Source organism: Squalius cephalus (genome assembly GCF_949319135.1).
Source record: "Squalius cephalus genome assembly, chromosome: 18".
In the NCBI taxonomy this organism is placed as follows: domain Eukaryota; kingdom Metazoa; phylum Chordata; class Actinopteri; order Cypriniformes; family Leuciscidae; genus Squalius; species Squalius cephalus.
In genome coordinates, this window is record NC_137139.1 from 17,813,581 (window position 1) to 17,833,477 (window position 19,897).

General features: G+C 37.4%; 1 protein-coding gene across 5 annotated transcripts in view; it reads right to left on the reverse strand.

Annotated features, from left to right (window-relative positions):
• Positions 1–9,489: 9,489 nt before the first annotated feature.
• The window catches only part of tafa1a (TAFA chemokine like family member 1a), a 46,219-nt gene continuing 35,811 nt past the window's right edge, over positions 9,490–19,897 (reverse strand). Inside the window, exons 3-6 of one of the 5 annotated variants that reach the window (XM_079849852.1) lie at positions 18,868–19,008; positions 14,364–14,488; positions 10,828–10,901; positions 9,490–10,566 (exon numbers count right to left, since the gene is read on the reverse strand). In XM_079849852.1, coding sequence (XP_079705978.1) covers positions 10,875–10,901; positions 14,364–14,488; positions 18,868–19,008 — 293 coding nt within the window. In that variant the 3' untranslated portion in view covers positions 9,490–10,566; positions 10,828–10,874. The remainder of the gene's footprint in view (positions 10,567–10,827; positions 10,902–14,363; positions 14,489–18,867; positions 19,009–19,897) is intronic. The other 4 variants (XM_079849854.1, XM_079849853.1, XM_079849851.1 and 1 more) reach the window with 4 other exon arrangements.

Here is a 19,897-nt window from a genome sequence, read left to right on the forward strand (position 1 = left end):
TCACAATGGGGCAGAGAAAAGGAGGCGAGAGGAGCACGTCATGTGATATCTGTGTGCTATTGGGACAGTTCACCTAAAAATTAAGGGGGGCGTTTACACAACATCGTTTTCAACTAAAAGCACAACAACACCAGTACACAACAACTGCGTTTTGGGGGCCTGAAAACACATTCAAAGGTTTCAAAGTGAAAGTTCTTGAAAACGTTAGCGTCGTCTTCGAGTAAACTACAAAAACGTGATTCTGTGGAAACCGTGACAACTTGCGCATGCGTATTAGCGTTCGTGTCTCGATTCAAAGGCTGCGTCCTTCGAAGGCTGCATTTGTCGTCATAAAGGATATCCTATTTAAAATGAACCATTAGAGAAAATTGTTGTAGCCTAATTTCTTTTCAATGTAGTGGTCAGTTTAATGAAATGAAGCAGCGTTTTGGTGTGTGCACACCATTAGTCGTTTTTGCAGATCCGTGTGAAAGGAGATTGTTTTGATAATGACTTTTCAGTTTTTAGTACATTGCTGTCCTGTAAGCTAAACATAAGTTAGATTCTATCACCGTTCATCCTCATTTAGTTCCTAATTTATATGACTTTCTTTGTTTCATCAAACAGAAAAGGAGATTTAAGCTGCTCTTTTCCATCCATTGAAAGTGCTCTCAGACTCACCTGAGCAAATGACGACAGATATTTTTGGAGGGACTATCCCTTTTAAAGTATCCTTTTCATTGTGAAAAAGTACACTTCAGGCATACGTTTAAAAGTGAGCTTATTGTGGAAATAATATACTTAAGTATACTAATATACTCGAGAATACTTAGTTGCGAACTGAATGCAAAGTTTTTGGACACTTAGCCTAATTGCAATCAAATGAAAATTTTGTTTTACAGTCAGAGACCCAGAACCAGATATGATGAATGAAGAATTATAATTAGAATTATAATCAATTAAAGAAAAGATTTACTGAAGATAGTTTGCAGTTTCATCAGCAGAAGTCAGCTTCAAAACTCACGCGGGAGTTCGTAGGCCGCCCCGCTTACAGTTACAAAGATCACAGCAATTATACCCTTCACCAAGGTCTAAGCCAAGTCCTTGCTTCAGGTTGAATGATTCTGATTGGCTAAGAAATAGATAAACATAGTAATTTTCCACACAAGATAGACTGAAGCATATCTCCATCGATTATGCAGCGGACACTCGGACCCTGAAGTTAGGCACGTCGTGACCTTCCAGTTTTCAGATTTGGGTTGCTGGGTGCCAACATGTCCAGAACAACAACTCGGTCAATCCAGCAACAAAAAAGACTAACTCGCACACTTACACACACACACTGACACACAGCTTTTCCAAGGTTAGATTTGTCCAGGCTCTAACTAAAAAACAGGAAAGTCATCTCAAAACATCAAGATAATGCTTTCTTTCTCTCAAGGAGAGCTACAGTTTAGTCTAACTGGAAAGTAAGGTTTTAACTGAGAAAGGTTCCCTTAAACTATAGACTTCAATGACTCCTGTGACTTATAGTCGTCAGGGTACCCTAAAAACAGGTGTATGTATTGACACATGAGACACAGACATTAGAGAATACATGAAAAGAACATTTCAGTAATTACACTGGTAACTTCTATAACAAAGTAATCTCACAAGCCTAGTGAAGTCATTCAACTCGAAGGAAAAATATTGATGAATACCTTGATTATAATCACTTAGCCTATTACATATATATTGAAGCAGCAGTTTATTCCCTTCAGTATTATTAGTTTAAATTTATATTAAATGCAATTAGTTGAACCTAAGACAGTTTTTAGACCCACTTAAGTACATGTATGTCATGTATTTAAATATATTTCCACTTGTAAAGATGAAGTAATTTTGTTTATTTAGAATATATAAACTTAACAAATGACACACTACAGTTTAAATTATAAGTACTTTATATGTGCTTTAGTATGTTAGTGAATACATCAAATAAGTATACTTTTTTAAAGCACAAAAATATTATTAAAACATAATGATTTCAAAATGTACTTTAAAGTAAAACTTTCAATTTAACGCTATTACAAAGTGCACTTTTTAAAAGTGTTTAAGTGTGTATGAAACATTAATCTAAGCATACTATATATATATATATATATATATATATATATATATATATATATATATATATATATATATATACTTTTAAGATTTGAAGTGCACGTCTTTTTCAAAAGGATTTATTTGGTTTAGAGACATGCTAACAGAGTTCTAGGTTAAAAACTGTGCAATCAGTGAATGACAGTGTTATCATAACAGGTACTTGGCATAAGTACTGTAAGTGAGCAATGATGTGCACCATTTGTTTTGGGATTTGTCTGTATGACTATATGAATTAGAAAGATGTATGAACTTCTGTACCTGCAGGGATCAAATCGATGCCCAGAAATGCATACTATGTAGTATATTTTTGCTTGCACATTAATCTTGCATATGGTATAGAGCAACACAGGCAAAACTGGTGAATTGCTATCATCACACTGTCTTTTGTATAATTGGGAAAACTTCACATCTGCTGGGAAGTTGTTGTACAGTAGGCTTGACTGATCTAAGCCTTAAAAAGTGCCTCTAAATGTGCCACATTTATTGATAAACCTAATTAATGATTAATGATGATTTTTATTGACTAAATATGGTTGCACAATTGGTTACCAAATAAAAACAACAACTACACATCACGCAAGAAATGATAATTAAAATATACTTAATTAAGGAGAGCCAAAGGTGATTTTTGTTATAATTGTGAAAGGCTTGGGGGTGTAGTAACCTCATTAGACATGTTTGATTTTTAAATCACCGTCACCTTAAAATTGTGCATGCTTTAACTAGTCTCATGAAAACTACTCAGTCAAGGACAGCTTATTATTTTTTGTGTCTGCTTGTCTTGATCAAGTGTTATGGTGTGTGTATGTTAGTTGAGAGATACCTGTCTTGTTTGTGTATCGGGGTGTGAGAGGAGGCTGTGAATTAAGTGACTCGAGGAGGTGAAAATGAAAGGTGAAAACAAGTCTTGAGTTTGCATATAGTCTATCACCACAGCCTGTGCTTTTGTGATTTTCAGGTACACTGGTTTAAAAAAGAATAATTGTGTGGCTGGCATTTTTTTAAAAACAGAGCTGTGAGATTTGAACGGGTTGGTTTTGCTTTCTTGCTTGTCTTGTTCCTTAAACGTGTTTCAGATTTGGAAACAGTGCTTACCTCTGCTTTTCTTTGAATTATTCAGTGCTGTTTCTGGCTAATAAGACTAAGAGTGGTACTGGAGATGTTTTAGTGCTTTACTGCATGCACATTGCCAAACAGCACACATGTTGACAGCTCCCTGACTCTGTGCTGGTCATTAATAATTGTGATTGAGAGCAGGGTTGTGTAAGAAGCTCCTGATGTCAGGTTAAATTAGAGTCAAAAAGAAGTGCTTCACCAAGAAAACAACAAGGGATCTCATGTTGTGATCAGTGCTCATGCTGAAGTTAAACGGAACAAGAGAGCAGCCATTGTTATTTTGTTGACTTTGATAATTTTTTTAATCTAAGATCGAAACTTAATTTTTATTCATCCGTATTTCTTTTGAATCTGTCCGAGAGAGGAAAAAAAATACCAGCAAGTTGCTTTCAAAGGGATCCAATTTGCAAGCTCATTCGCCATCCTTTTAAAGTGTTGTATAAATTACTTTTTGTAATGACATTGGGAGACTTTCAGAGCAGACAGAGAGCCTCACAGGAGCATTTTCAGACTTCCCAGACCTAGAATTGTCTCTCTGAGCAAATATCAGCGCAGTCAACGCCGTTTCAGTGATGAGGACATCGCTGCTTTTATCCTTCAAAGCTCCAGCGGCTTCATTGTATCAGAAACGGCTTTGAATCATTAATAGCCTCATTTACTGAACCTCAAAGAGCTTAACAAGCAGCCATCAGCATGTGTGATATGTTTTTACAACACTTTTGCTGAAGAATTAACTTTGCATTTGAATACCTTTGCCCTTCCAAATAACACTGGAGGTCAGAAGTGGTAAAAGAACATGATGGAAAACTTGAAAAATATGTGAATTAGTTTACGTGAAACACTACAGGAAAGTTGATGTCCTGTGGTGTGACATGCAACACTCTCCAACTGGTTTTAACAGATTGTTTGTATTCTGTTATAATTATTATGCATGCTGTTTTTGTGAGCTCATATTAATTGAGAGGCTACAGTATATTTTTTAAAAATGTGTTTCACCATTTAACTCGGAAGTAATGGAAGCAAAAAGGTGGAGAAAAATTGAGGGGTTATTATGTGACAAAATGTCACTTAGATGAGATTTTGATCTGATGTCTGATGTTTTATAATAAGCAATTGACTATCTCACGGGCAGAAGTACTGTGACATCCATATGAGGCCACAGTTGGATATATTGCTTTTATACAGTTGAGTCAACTGTAGCCTATAAGTTGAGTAAACAAGACCCTGCCCCTTTGCCCCTTTGCTCCTTGGTGCCCAAAGTGCCCTTTTGTCAAGGCAAAATTTCTTCTCATTTTTTTGTAATTAAAGGCCCTTTTGTGGATGCCTGCCCAATCTAACTATTAGTAAAATTAATGAATTATAATTTAGCCGTAAATAAAATTACCTTCATGATGACCTTTCACCTGACGAACTCATCCGGGAGGATTCCTCACGCCGCACGAGCATTTTTTTTAATTTCGCGCGCACTACCAGAGGATATCTTCAACACCGCGGCGTGCTGGTAAGTGGTGTTTCATTCTCAGCGAAGTGATTCTGATGTTTGTTTACTTATTATTATCATTTTACGATGTGAAGAGAGCATGCAGAGATGTTGTTTATATTGCTGTGTGTAGCCTGTAGAAGTAACTTGCTGTTTGAGGGAGAAAAGTTTCAAGGGCGTCAGGGGTCTGGCCTTTTTATGTTATTTGACTAAAAAACTATTCATACTTTGAACTATTATTATTATTACAGTATTTATTTAAAAAACGTAGAGTGCCTTAAAAATAATTATCACAACACTGGTAAGGCTTACCAGTATCTTATTTTTTCTTGGTGTGCAGCAGCTGTGAGCATCTCCCTCTTATTTTCTTGCCTGGGCAGAAGCTGCAGCTTTACAGCAGGTCAGTGAGCTAGTGAGCCAGTTCCAAACACTGTCAGCAATCTTTACATCTTGTCATGGTCACATAACATTTGTTTAATCAGCTAATATATCTCATATATGTTATATGTCTCATACAGAAGCACCTGAAGAAGTTGTAACTCAGCGGCTGCACAGGACGTCTCCGAATGGTTAGTTTAAAATATTGTGTCTGGATATGGTACTTTAGTTTGTTTATGTATGCTGTTACAGTTATTATCATGTAGCTAACGCTAGCCTACGTTGCTGTCTTTTCATGTTGCTCAGATTTGCTATCGTTCTAAAGCTGTATTCGCATCTATATCAGTAATCTTTGTAGTTTAGAGAAGACTGTATTCTGGCTCATTTTTTAATGACAAAGTTCTCCATGTCCATGTATATTGAAGTCATGTTACACATAACCTATGATTTACTCCTGAAGATTTACCTCTACTCAACACCTGCTGTCCACTCTGTCATATATATATCGCGCTTGCACGGTCGTAGCTCATTTTCTCATGGGCCGGTAATTCTCTGGATGGGCAAAGCAAAGAAAGGGGAGGTAACCTTTCCCTGTATGACAACATATGGGGAAGATTCCAGATTGGCCCATCTGAGCTTTCATTTTCTCAAAGGCGGAGCAGGATACCCAGGGCTTGGTTTACACCTATCACCGTTTCTAGCCACTGGGGGACCATAGGCAGGTTAGGGGAACTCATGTTAATGTTAAAAAACCTCAAAAAGGGACATTTTCATGCCATGGGACCTTTAATAGGTGCACATAAATTAACTTTTAAACTTAAAATTGTCTTTTCTGTTCTGTTTCTTTTTCAAAACTGCATCACAGCATTTGCTGCCGTATCGATACAGAATCATCCTTATTGATATATTGCTGGATTGATATTTTGAGCACAGCCTATTTAAAGCCTTGTTCCATGTGCCCCCTTTTATACTTTGAGCACCTGCCCCTCCAAAGGTCTCTGCACGGACCTGAATAAGTTGCTTTTTTTAGACACAAGTTACTTTTTCTGTTTTACTCAGTCAAATCAGAATCATTTTGTCTTTCGACAATGGTGTACATTAATGTCTCAGTATTATTGAAGGAATCAATTGTGTAAATGATTCTGTGACTCAGTATGTGAAAAGAGTATTATGTTCATAAAACAGTAGGCAAAAACTACCCAGTTGACCTATTACTTCAAGATTCTGAGTTGAGCATTCAATGGACACTTTAATATGCTATGATGGTCGCATGACAACATGACACATGTAATACATCCGGATTACATTCGTGCAACACACATTTATACTATATAGAACATACTGGAAAAGATGTATTGTACTATGAGAGTATTTGGTTTCAGACACAGCCACTCACTTGTTTAATTTCTGAATGAATCTGTGTTTTTGAATCAAGTGGTTAAGTAAAATGATTCAATCACTCACTCATAAAGGCAGGAACTTGTTTATTTTCTTTTGAATGAATTTGTTGAAATAACTATCCAATCATTCACTCATAAATACAGTCATTAAAAAACAATCAGTTTTTTTGAAAAATGTAATGAATCATTCAGTGACTCACCCATCTCTAGCAAAGATGTACACTGTGGAAAGAAACACTGTAAAAACCCACCACTAATGCACAAAGTGACAGTTTGTCCAGAGCGCACAAACACAAGCGGCTCGATACAAACATGTGGCCACTTACACACTGCATAAATTAGTTCATTTTTTAGTGCTTGATCCATTCAGTAGGCTACACACACAGTTCAGTAATTTACGGGATTGACAACCACATTCTACTACCGAATTAACTTCTGAAAAATGCAGGCAGTGGCCATAGATATGTATGCCACATCAGACACATCATCGTGTCCGCCAGCCATCTTGGAACTGCCAGTGTGTCGTCATTCACAATGAAAATCATTGCATACTTTCTGGTTGTAAAACAGCAGAGATTTGAATTCCATAAAAATGTGATAACCTTTCACAGGTGAGAATGTGTTGGTTTGTGTTTTTATATAACTCATTACATTTTAATGTCATATCAGCTGATGCCTTCATCGTGTTGTATTGTGTTAGTTTAACAAAAAGTCTATTGCAGATATAGATATTCATATGAGTTCTATGGTTGCAGATGCACGTGTGTACGGAACCGAACTGAACAACTAGTTGTTAATGACGTATTTAAATGTGCATCAGAGATGTAGCCGTGTGTGACGAGCAAGAAAACCACAGGGCAAGTGGTATGAGCGTTTACTTTCGTTTTGCCAGATCTTGCTAGAAAAAAAAACAGCAAACAAGAACAAGCCCATAGTAAACCCAGATAAATCCAAATGGTTAATATTGAAAACATGACCAAAATATTGCGACCCACACCTGACTTTATTAACTCCGTAAACTAGATCGCTTTATGACCCCGTTTACACCTGGTAGCCTATTAAGATGCGTTTTGGTTGATCGAATCACAAGTGGACGATTCTAAAAACAGATGTAAACGGTCTAAAAAGTTTGTGCTCTTTCGACCACTTCCAGAGGTAGTCAACCAGACCAGATTGCTTTCATAGTGTAGATGTTCATGTGGTCAAATGCGTTCGAACAGCCACAAAAGATCACCTACTCTCCGCCTACTGACTTAAAGGTGCTTTAAGCGATGTGGGGTGACGTCACTTCTTGTTGACGTTCAAAGTATTGTCAAACAAAATGGAGGCTAGCTCGACCCTCCCTCCTCCTCATCCCGCCCCCTCCCCCTCCCTTCCGTGCTTCCTGAAACTGTCATGAACCATTTAGAAAAACCATACTGGATTTACCCACCTGTCCAGCAAAAACAGAGCTACCTGAATGTCGGATTGGAAGCCCTTCTGCCGGCGGAGTTCTCGCCACCTTTTGAACGCTTTTCCGATGTAAATTCGGGACTTCACGCGTTCCTTCTCCTTTTCCCTATTCTTTGTTATTTGTTCATCGGAACATCATCTCTTTGGTCGTGTATTGGCCATATCAAAATTCTCAAGAATATACAATTTTAACGTTAGTCGTTGTCTAGGACATCTCTCCTCTAGCGAACTTCCCTCTTCATGCTTCTCTCTCCTCCACTCCCCACACCCCCCTTCATGTGCACGCGCACTAACCCCCCAAACCCCACCCCCAAATCATTCTTGTCGGTTATTGGATGAAACACTGTTTGTTATGTTTCGTGGTCCAGGCCGGGCCAGTTTGTTTTTGTTGCCGTTTGTGGAGCCTGGGCTGTCTACAGAGACCGCGTTTTTTTTACAGTGTGTTCAGGGGACAGGCAGCTAGCGGATAGTGAGGAGATGTTTGCTGTATGTGACAAAAAATGTTTTGGCCTAAAAAACGTGTGAGCTTAGAGCACCTTTAATGCGCAAACATAATGGGAAGCGCGCTAGCCAGACGGGATTTGTCGGCTGGAGACCCAAGTTTGGTTTCAAGACGAAAAACCTACCAAACACAATATTCTCTCATTCCTGATTTCTAACACGCAGCTACGTTTATATGTAAATAGCATGAGCTTATTTAGTCCATTAGTTCGACCCCCCCCCCCCACACACACACACACACACACACACACACACATTTACCCGCCCATAGACCCATACACACTGAACGATACGTTAGGGGATTCAGCTCCTGTATTTAAATGCACTTGTCACTCCTGAAACTTTACAGTACTTTACCACAAGCACTAGCCAATCAAATTTTAGAACTAAAACTATTATATGATGATATTTGTAGATGAGCTCATTTCCTTTCATTTATGTATCTTAATGGTAATACTATGATTCCTCTTTGTATTGTAAATCTTTTCTACAACACAAAGGAACTTTTTCCATTTGCCAAAAACCATGATTTGAAGACCTCTCCAACAAAAGCTCAGTGTGCAAGAGAAAATGCTGGTATTTGCTTAAGATTTCCGTGTAGCCTATTCATTTTTCCACTCTGATATTCTGGAGTCAACTGTTTGAAATTCCACTAAAGCTCCACTGAAGGTGAGGGCTAAAGTTCATCCTCTGCTGTCCCATGTGGAGGACTGTAAATGTAGTGATCTGTATTCACTCAGCCTGTAGTTAGAGCCTCCTTTCTGCATGCCGACAGCAACACAGAGGCTCTTATGTTCCCAGCTCCCTGCTTAAAATGCTAGAGCTACATATTCAGAGTGAGTGCGTGCTCTGGCCCTCAGCTGCTCCGAGCGGAGAGGACTATTTCTGAATGTAAACGACAGGTAAATGTCCCAGCGGGTGTCAGAATTTTCACAGTGTCCTTCAGTGCAGACTACCTGCCTACACATTCAAATACCCTCTCAACCCTCTTTTCTCCAGTCCATTCAAATGACCAGAACCCTTAATATACAGAATGGTCTTAGTAGGTCTTGTACCATTTAATGAAGGTATATTTGAACAATGGGAAATGAATTTGATTCAGAATATTTAAATGTCATGGTATTTTATATGTGCATGCACCAGCATATTTCAATCAGGCTTCATTAACTTCAGTAATAAATCCACAGCTTTTATATATTGCTGTAGCCAAAGTGATGGTCTATTAGTTTTTCATTAAACATGTACATTTTGAGAACACTTCAGTTAAGCCTTGATGACTCAATTTGTCAAAATATTACTGAAGCCCAAAAATAAAAATAGCATCTTTAACCAATCAATAGAACAGTGAACAAGAACACGTAAAAATGGCCTTTGCACCTTCTCTCACCCATTATTTTCACATTTAAGCTATTGTTTATTGCAAATTAAATATAGTTGTAACATAATTCTCACCACTTTTTTGAATTCATTTTATTTATGAAAAACATTTCTTTCACCTATATTTACAACTTCCCATAAAATCATGCTAAGGACTTATTTGGTTTTAGTATCACACCATAATTCATTCAGAATTCTTAATCTGATATAATGTTCCAAGAAATGGAGGAACATCTCCAGCTGGATAGGATGGGATCAGTCATTCCATGTAGACATGCTCCTCTGCATTTTGTTCATAGTCGATGCACAAAGTGTCTTTATTAAAGTTGCTTGAAGACGATCCCCTTCTGAAAATCCACATGAGCAGGAAGCCAGTTTCACTACATACAGTAGGAGAATTAACATGTTCTTCCAGAGACATAGGAACATCCAAGAATTTTACAGTTGAAGATTATTTCAGGCAAGGAGTAGCTGGTTTGAGTGCACTCCACACACAAAGGGATACGAGTTTAATTATCCAGGACTCACTGAGAGGAAACAAATATTTGACAATTGTCAAACAAAACAATGAAAGAACCAGCAGTTCCACGCCCACAAAGATTATCTTAGAAAGTCTGGTGTCCGTGTTAGAGACAGATGGATTTATGAGAAAAGGGCTCCATGTCAAGTCATTAGACACGTCTGTTGGTTTCGAGTTGGGAAAACTTAATTCATCTTGTCGTCTTGGATATTTCCCTGAAAAAGTAAAGTAAATAAAAGATGGATGAGTAATATGAAAACAATCTGAGAATGATTTTCATGTTCAAATAATTAGCAACAACATATCATGCAGAGATTATTTGTAATAACAACCAAATGTGATTGGAACTATTTTTTTCAGACATTTACCATAGTTCTCACACCTTTGAAATCCATCATTTGTTTTCTATTGATCATTTTATGTCTTCACTGTATCACCATGTTGAACAGGCAAAAAGGAGGAATAAAATCAAAAACCTTCGTAAAGTTTCTCCGTTATGAGCTTTCCAGTGACTCTATATCTGCTACAAGGATGTGTATGGGTGGGTATTCTGGAGAAAGAAAAAGAAAATAAGGGGGAAAAATCATACTAAGGCTGTCCACACTATTGCGTTTTTGTTTTAACATGGTGTTTTAAAATGAAAATGATCCTTGTCCATACTGGTGTAACCGGTTCTACTCAACCTGATCTGAGCGGGATTTGAACTATGGTCTCCAGCGTGGTCGGCGGGCACTCTAACAAGGAGGCTAAAGACCGCAGCTTCTAGCATCAATTGCTAGAGCGCCTCTTGAGATCAGGGGAGTGAGGTTTACTCGCACAGCTCTTACTGCCCTACGACAGTTACACTCACCCCCCTAAACCTCACTTCCATTCTGGTCATGGCACCAAATGTAACCGGTCCTACTCAACCTGCTTCAAGCGGGATTCGAACCATAGTGCTCTAACAAGGAGGCTAAAAACCACAGCCTCTAGCATCAGTCACTAGGGCGCCTCTTGAGATCAGGGGAGTGAGGTTTACTCTCACAGCTCTTACTGGCCTATGACAGTTACACTCACCCCCCTAAACCTCACTTCCATTCTGGCCATGGCACCAAATGTAACCGGTCCTACTCAACCTGCTTCAAGCGGGATTCGAACCATAGTGCTCTAACAAGGAGGCTAAAGACCACAGCCTCTAGCATCAGTCACTAGGGCGCCTCTTGAGATCAGGGGAGTGAGGTTTACTTGCACAGCTCTTACTGGCCTATTACAGTTGCACTGGCGTTTACATTGCGTTTCAGAAAAGATCTTCATCCACACTACACGACCAAAAACGCATGTCACATGACCATTCATGCACACTGGGCATGCAAGTACAAGTGTAAACAGTTGCCAATTGCTCTAATAATAGCTTGCCTCTTGCACACGTAGGCAGCTGCAGTATTATAAAATGCAGAGTTTAACGGCACAATGGATGCTAAAGAAGACAACAAAGTCAGCAAAGCTTGCAGTTCCATCTCATTGTTATTGTTAGGGCTGCCAACTCTCAAATGAGAATCACGCAATTGACCCTTTTCACACGCTCTCACGCCACACATCCATTTTCTCACGCAGAGAAAAGAGGACACTGACAACGACAGACAAGACACAGCAGGTTACTTTTGATATGAAGCAAATTCTCAGCTCTCAGATTCTGTCAATTTTATTACGAAATTCAAACAAATTCAAACCGCTTTGGCACTTGTAAATGTGACGTGACAGATTCTGTAGCGCCTCAGTTCAAGTAGCCTGACTACGTCAGACTTTGTACTTCCGCTCAATTTCAGTTCGCTTCTGTACTCAGTCTGAGATAGCAACCTATCTCCCAGTTTTCCTCCGGCCTGAAAACAGCCGGCCAATCAACGAACAGAGGGCGGGCTGAGAGCCGTGACGTAGACGCTGATTGTACCGTGGATGCGTAGATTTACTTCACATAATCTGCAAAAGTCGTTCACAGCCATGTTCACTCCGGTTCACCCCCCCCACCCCCCCTCCCAAATGTATATGCCTCATACTTAATTTCGAGCAATCAGTATTTTTCAATAAAGGTCAATAAAACAGCTGGAGAACAATGTCACATAACGTTTACATTTACCTCAGGATCAGGAAAGCCATTTTAAAGACCATAGCACGTTAGTTGGACAGAAAAATTAGCTATAGAGAGGAGTATTTTGCTAAATATGTGCACTGTATAACATATTTATTATTAATTATATTATATTTGCATTATATTTAATTTGATCATTTTAATTATATCAAATATTTAAGTTGTTATTTTTAACCTTCTATATAATACCAGCTGACAGGGCTCTCTGTATGTTTACAGCATTAGGTGAGTTTTTTTTTTTTCTTGAGAAAAATGAATGTACCTAATATTTATCCAAATGAATCGATATTGAATCAAGATTGGAAGCAAATCAAAAGAATTAAATTGAATTGCAATCGTGTGTCAAGCAATAATAAAAACTGTAGCCTACCAGTCATTGGATCATGTAAACATTGTAAAATGTTTTCACTAAACTTAATAAAATTCTGTTTAGTTACCAAATGTTTTAATGGTACCCAATGGTTATATGATAGGGGCTTGTCAAATCAGTAAAGGATACGTAATGATCCAAAAGACCCAATTAGGGAACAAATGTGGGCTACCACGCCTTCGTTTTTAAAAGTCTCAGTTTTGACTACACTGAAACGCAACCCCGGAGTTTTCAAACTAAAACAGGGCCTGCAGCGTTTCCAAAAGTCTCAGTTTTCAAGGGTCGAAACCTACGGAGTAGTGTGGACACCAGGCGTAACCGCTGCAAAAGTTATGCATTTTAAAATGATAACAAACTAGTGTGAGGTTACGTTTACAATAATCTGGACACATTTGAAAACGGCGTTTTCATTTTAAAACATTCCTTGTCCACACAAGCGTTTTCAAGCGTTTTCCAAAAGTTGCTCATCCACATTGAAACATCTAAAAATGCTTAAAGCACCTTACTGTGCATGCGTAAAACGTACTAAAAGTTCACAAGATATACAGAGAAATAAAGTTCTGTCATGACAACTCTTGGAGTGATTGACTGTAATGGGTATGACAATGTTGTATGTTTGGTCTTGGCGGAATAGATCTGCTGCTGCTGCTGCTTTTATTGCTGCTGCTGGGGCAGAGCAAGTACAGGACTTGCTACTGCCAATACATACACAACACGCTGCTGTGTTTGTAATTTGCAATGGTGGCAAATGAGTTTCCCTTTACAGGGATTAATAAAGTTTTCTAATCTAATAGATATGTATGGGTACAATATGTGTCACAACTAAACATGCGTCATCGTTTTCACATTCCTCCGTTTTCACAGTCCACACTACAACGCGGAAACAATGTTTTCAAATTTATCCACTTGGGAGAGTGTTTTCAAAAAGCTCCATTTTCATTGACAAAAATTCCATCTTTATGTGGACGAAAGACCAAAACTGAGATAAAGATGCGTTTTCAAATGAAAACGTATTAGTGTGGACAAGGCCTAAACAGGGCCTGAGTGTTTTTTTTCTTTTTTTTTCTGTTCTTAATTAATCCCATCGGGACACGCTTTACATTCTAAATGGCAATAAAACTTAAATAAAAATTACCATCTGAAGAAACTCTCTGATTGGCTATGATTTTTTGCCGGTTACATGTCAAGTTACATGACTGTTATATTAATAAATATTGGATTTCTTGTGAGCTACAGCAGTGTGCAGGGCTTCTTTTTTTATAATACGTCGTCCAGTGTCCAACACACTTGCCTGCAACCATTCAGGTGTATGAGAGTTGTTTATTTATTGTTCTGTGTTCTGTCTTTATTAACTGAATATTTCAGTGAAATAAGCAAAAAACAACAGCACAACACAGACACACAGTCGAATCACATCATGCAATCATACACCGCACCACTAAGAGTCATGAATTGTTCAGTAGCTTGAGTAATGTATGTAAAGTAACAAGGAATGCTTTCAGGTGTCTAAATCTCACCCTGGTGGTTTTGATCTTGTTTCCGGAGTAGCACATCCAGCCGGAGTTATCTGGTAGAGTCTTGCATTCCTCTCCCTCCAGACACGGCTCCATCTCACACCACCACTTCCCAATCACTATGGAGGCTGCAAGCAGGATCATAATTGAGTTAGACTCTTACTCGCATCTGACTTAAAACAGGGTAAGGTTCCAGTCTCCATCCTCGACTGCTCCTTGACCATCTGACAAATACAATGTACATGTTTACATGATGCTTTTCTGACTGCATCACTCCAAATGATTTAGTATTGATTTTAAGTATTTAAACTTTAAGCAATTTATGCATGGTCTAAATTAAATTAATATTTCATCCAAAAATTAAAATTCTGTCATCACATTCTCACCCTTGTGTTGTTCCAAACCTGTATGATTTTATTTCTTTTGTGGAACATAAAAGAAGATATTTTGAGAAATGTTTTGTCCACACAATGGAAGTCAATAGTGTTCAAAATTGTTTGGTTATCAACATTTTTCAGCATATATAACTTTTTGTGTTTTGGCAAAGAAAGAAAAATGGATGGATGGATGGATGGATGGGTAGATAAATGAATGTACACTCATACGAAAAAAGTTAAATATGGTTCTTTATAGAACCCTAGGTTCTTGACTTGATTTTAAAGAATCCTTTTAGGCCATACAGTTTTATATAAGGAGAAATGTCCTAAATGATTTCATAATACTTTCATGTTTAACAGGTTATACATTTAAGGTATGTTTATGAGCTGTTTAATAAATAAATAATAATAATGTAATTAAAATTAAGAAATAATAAAAAATACAATGAATTAATATTAAACACATAAATTGATCCCATTTGAACCCCTAAAATGTTCTATATGAAGCACCTGACAGAACCATAATACGTTCCATATAGATCCTTTTCTTAGGATTGTATACATAAAAAAAAAAAAAATCAATAAACATTATATAGCACACAGTGTTACACATATGTATTTATATTTATTGTAATATGCGTTTTGTCATAAGAAAGGATAACTTCCTCCAGCAGAGTCTGGTTCCTCTCAAAGAAGTGTTCATAAACATCTTAAACATTTTATGCACTTTTTGTTCTTGCCACAGTCGCCTTTGGCTTGTTCATTGGGGCTGTAAGGTACAATTTTCTATAAAACTGCTGTGAAACGATATGTTGTGAAAGGCCGCTATACAAATAAAATTGACTTGACTCTAATGTGCTTGAATAGCCTCAGTGGATGTGTGTGGTCAGTAGGAGTAGAGCCATTTCAAAGAGTGGTATTTTATGAAAGGTATTATTCTGAAATGAAATCCTATGCCGAATTGTTCACGTAAATCACCTTGTAGTCTTAGGAAATATTCTGAAAAAAATAAATGGTCCATATTCTATGTATATAATGAAGGGCAATCTACTGACATTACAATGGAAAGTTTGACGTAATTTCAGTTGCTTGAGAGAAAAGCATTCTTGTAAAACTATCAATTTTTCCCACTTTGCAAAATTTATTATAATTACCAAATGGAGACCAAGTAGGGACCATTAAGAAAGCAGGTGCTCAAGAGGTTGAGAACATCTTATATTGGCATCATTATGATTATATTAAAATATGATACATTAATGCATCACTGTAATGCTGTCACCTTGCATTGAACACCAAACGTTTCAGGAGAGAGTGTTACTAATACCTGAAAATATTGTATACAGCTTGTATAAGGCACTTTTATGTTATTAATATTCTGACAAGTACTCGAAGTTTGTGACTTACTCCATTTCAGTGATAACGGCACTGAACTTAAGTCACATTCATTAAAATTGCAAAACCTAAAAGCACTCAACCAATAGTTGCATGTCTCTTTGTGTGAATAGGCCTTTAAAATTTTATTTGACTATGCTCAACACTTTCTCCAAGGATATTTTAAAAGAGTGAATGACGCTATGGTTAATATTCTGACAAGTACTCGAAGTTTGTGACTTAATCCATTTCCGTGATAACGGCACTGAACTTAAGTCACATTCATTAATATTACAAAACCCAAAAGCACTCAACTAATAGTTGTCTCTTTTTGCAAGTAGGCCTTTAAAATTTAATTTGTCTATGCTCAACACTTTCTATAAGAATATTTTAAAAGAGTGACCGTTCAAGCTTTATAGACTTTGCTCACATGTACAATAGTCACAGCACTGCATGGATGAGACACATCTAACACTGTTCTGGCTACAGAGCAATACAATCAATGGAAAACAACCTCAGGCAAGGGCTCTGCATTAAAATTCACTTTACTAGGTCTCTTATCCTCCATAAAGTAAACAAAACATCTCATACACAACATGTAGCCTTCAATGTCATGTACTCCTTTGACAGAGAGATAGCCTTCAGCCTCATATCCTAGAATATCAATATGAATGGACCAGTTTTAATTGCCACTATCTCAGTAAATGTGTCATCTCAGTTTAACTGGTAACCATAAAATGCAACAGATGTATCCTACAAAATGTAACATTTAAAATTACCGTTAAAATATTCTACTTCGATAAATATTATTTCAACACATTTATATAAAATATTAGTTACATTAGTTCTTGTTACTGCTGCAAGACCCAAATATAAATAAAAAATATTATTTCAACACATTTAAATAAAATATTATAGTTACATCAGTTCATAGTGCTGCAAGACCAAAATAAATGAATATGGGATTTTGGTGGTGGATGCTTCCAGAATCTTTCTGTCATTGTCTTTTAATTACTTTCTTGTCAAAAACTGTACTCTTTTTAGGTAAAACAGCAACAACATGAAGTTCCAACTAAAGATGGTTTTGGACCAAACCTCTGTATTTTTCCCCTGTTGCTTTAGATAAATAAAGTTTTTTTTTTCAGAGTGCAGACCATCCTTGTGTATTTTGGTGAAATAACAATACAGAAACAACATGCACCAATACCTGGGGAAAAAAAAGTAACTTCTAAACACACAGCCTGTGGACTGCCTCTGGACTTTACTAGTCCTCTACAGAATAGACAAAACATTGCAGCCTGAAAAGATGGAAAAGGTAACTGCATTGTTTTAATGATGCTGCTGTCTTGTGGGCAAATTCTGTTGTGTTGTCAACTTTCATGCGTTTGTCTTTCCCCACCCAGACACTATTTATTAAAAAATATTTAATACAGAATCCTAAACACAACAGCTATAGTTTCACCTTTGAATGTATTTCATTAACTGTTGATCTATTGGGATTTTTACACATTTTATTGCCTCACTTTGGGCCCCTTAGTACCAATTGAGCATCATTTAAACACCACAGCCTACCTGAGTATTGTTGCTGACCATGTCCAAACCTTTGTGACCACAGATAACACACGTCACAAAGCTCAAATCAACTCACCTCAATAAATGACCTTATTGGTCACTTTTATTTTGTGGTGGAACGGGAGATTCACATCATTGGTGTGGGGCTAACAATGGATGTGCAGAAATTGCATGAAATTGCAGAAATTGCATGATGCTATCATGTCAATATGGACCAAAATGTCTGAGGAAGGTCTCCAGCACCTTGTAGAATCTGTGCCATGAAGAATTAAGGCAGTTCTGAAGGTAAAAGGGAGTCCAACCCGGTACCTAAAAAAGTGTCCGGTGAGTGTGTTCATGTTGGATTAATTTATTCAATATTTATAGAATGTACATTTATATAAATGTCTTGACATGTTTGCAAAAGATTTTTGATTAAATCATGATGCTAACGTTGATTTAGCCCTTGCCATTTAAAGAAATTAGCCTCAAACAATGGCAGCCTCAGTCACCAACCTTTCACTTTCGATTCATCTTTTTTCCATACAATGACAGTGAATGGAGCCTGTCATTCTGCCTAACATCTTTCCATGGAAGAAAAAAAGTCACAGGGGTTTGGATCGACACAACGATGAGTAAATGATAACAGAAATGTTCTTTTTGAGTGAATTATCCCTTTAAACTAAGGCATATAAGTGTTTTTAAATAATAAAAAAAACGACAGACGTCATCTTTAAGAAAAGAATATCCTAATGAGCTTTACTTAGGGAAAAGGTCGGATGCTCCTCCACGAGATGCAGTCAAAGTTAATGTGCTTTGATTATCTCTGGGTGCGTTGCGAGTGAGATGTTCTCCCAGAAGTGTTAGTTTACAGCAGCTCGTTTGTCATAAGGACAGAGCATTAATAATGAAAAGCCCTGAGGATCTGAGCTTTTCTAGGGCAGGGACACTGCAAGAGCGACCCTGAACAGAGTTTCTTCCAACATACCAAACCTTAAAAACAGCTGTACAGTCTTTTGGAGCACCTTGCAGCTTTACACAGCTGCACAGAGTGTGTTTAAGCACAGCTGCACTGTGCAAGCCTGTTCATCCAATGCACAGCTGCACTAGGATGGTTTAAAACAGTCAGCATCTGTTACATCAACATTACAAAGGAAGCTATACGCACAAATAATGAAAGGTGACTTATGCCATGTCTCTTCACCTACCATCAACACAGGAGGGTTTATTCCTGGTGGTTCCTGCTACTTTCCCTGGTAAACAGGAGCACTTCACGGTCTGAGATCTCTCTTCTATCTTGTTTTTGTTACAGCACCTGTGGGCCGCAATCACCTCGCATGTCCCTCCTTCTGTCGGAAGACAAAGCCATTAGTAAACAAACAAAAACTCCTGACTCGCCACGTGGATCTACATTTACAATCATTATCTCATGCATGTCATCTTTCATGGTCCCCTTAAACTGCCACATAATTCATCATGCATTTCAATTTAGACACCGCAGACACTCCTAAGGGAGGATGAGGCACTGCTTTAGAAGCAGAGGAGAAGAGAAAGAGGGAGAGATATATGAGAGATGAGACTAATTATTTTACAGGTACATTTTAGAAGTTATTTTTCCCGTGTCCCTTTATTTTATTTTTCCTTTTTATGTTCCCATAAAAATATTCCTTTTTTTTATTTTTCCTTGTCCCTTTTTAATTTTCCACTTCATTTCCTTATTCACATAACATAATTCCTTTTTATTTATTTATTTTCCCTTTATATCTATCCTATATTAACTTCATTTCATTATCTTTTGTTTTTATTACTCCTTGTCCCATTCCTTTTTACTCCCAGTCAGTTTATTTTCCCTTTCATGTTCCTGTTCAAATCTAATATTGCTTTGTTTATTTACTTTATTTTTTCCTTGTCCCTTTTTAAATTTTCCATTCAATGCCTATATTTCTTGATTCACATAACTGAACATTCTCTTTATTTTTTAGTAATTAATTGTACCTTTCTTTTATTTTCTGAATTTCTTTATTTCACCTTATTTATTGTCTGCATTGTCTATTTTTAAGCAGTACGCTCAACAGTCATGCCAATAAAGCTTTGCTGACTCTGCTGAGAGAAGAGAAATTGCTTCTGTAGGTTCAAGGGTCTTGGTGGCTGCTGCAATTTGTATTAGAGTACTTTAACAATGAGTGATCTAGAATGAAGCAATATCCTTTAAAGACAACGACTTGTAAGTTCCTTTAC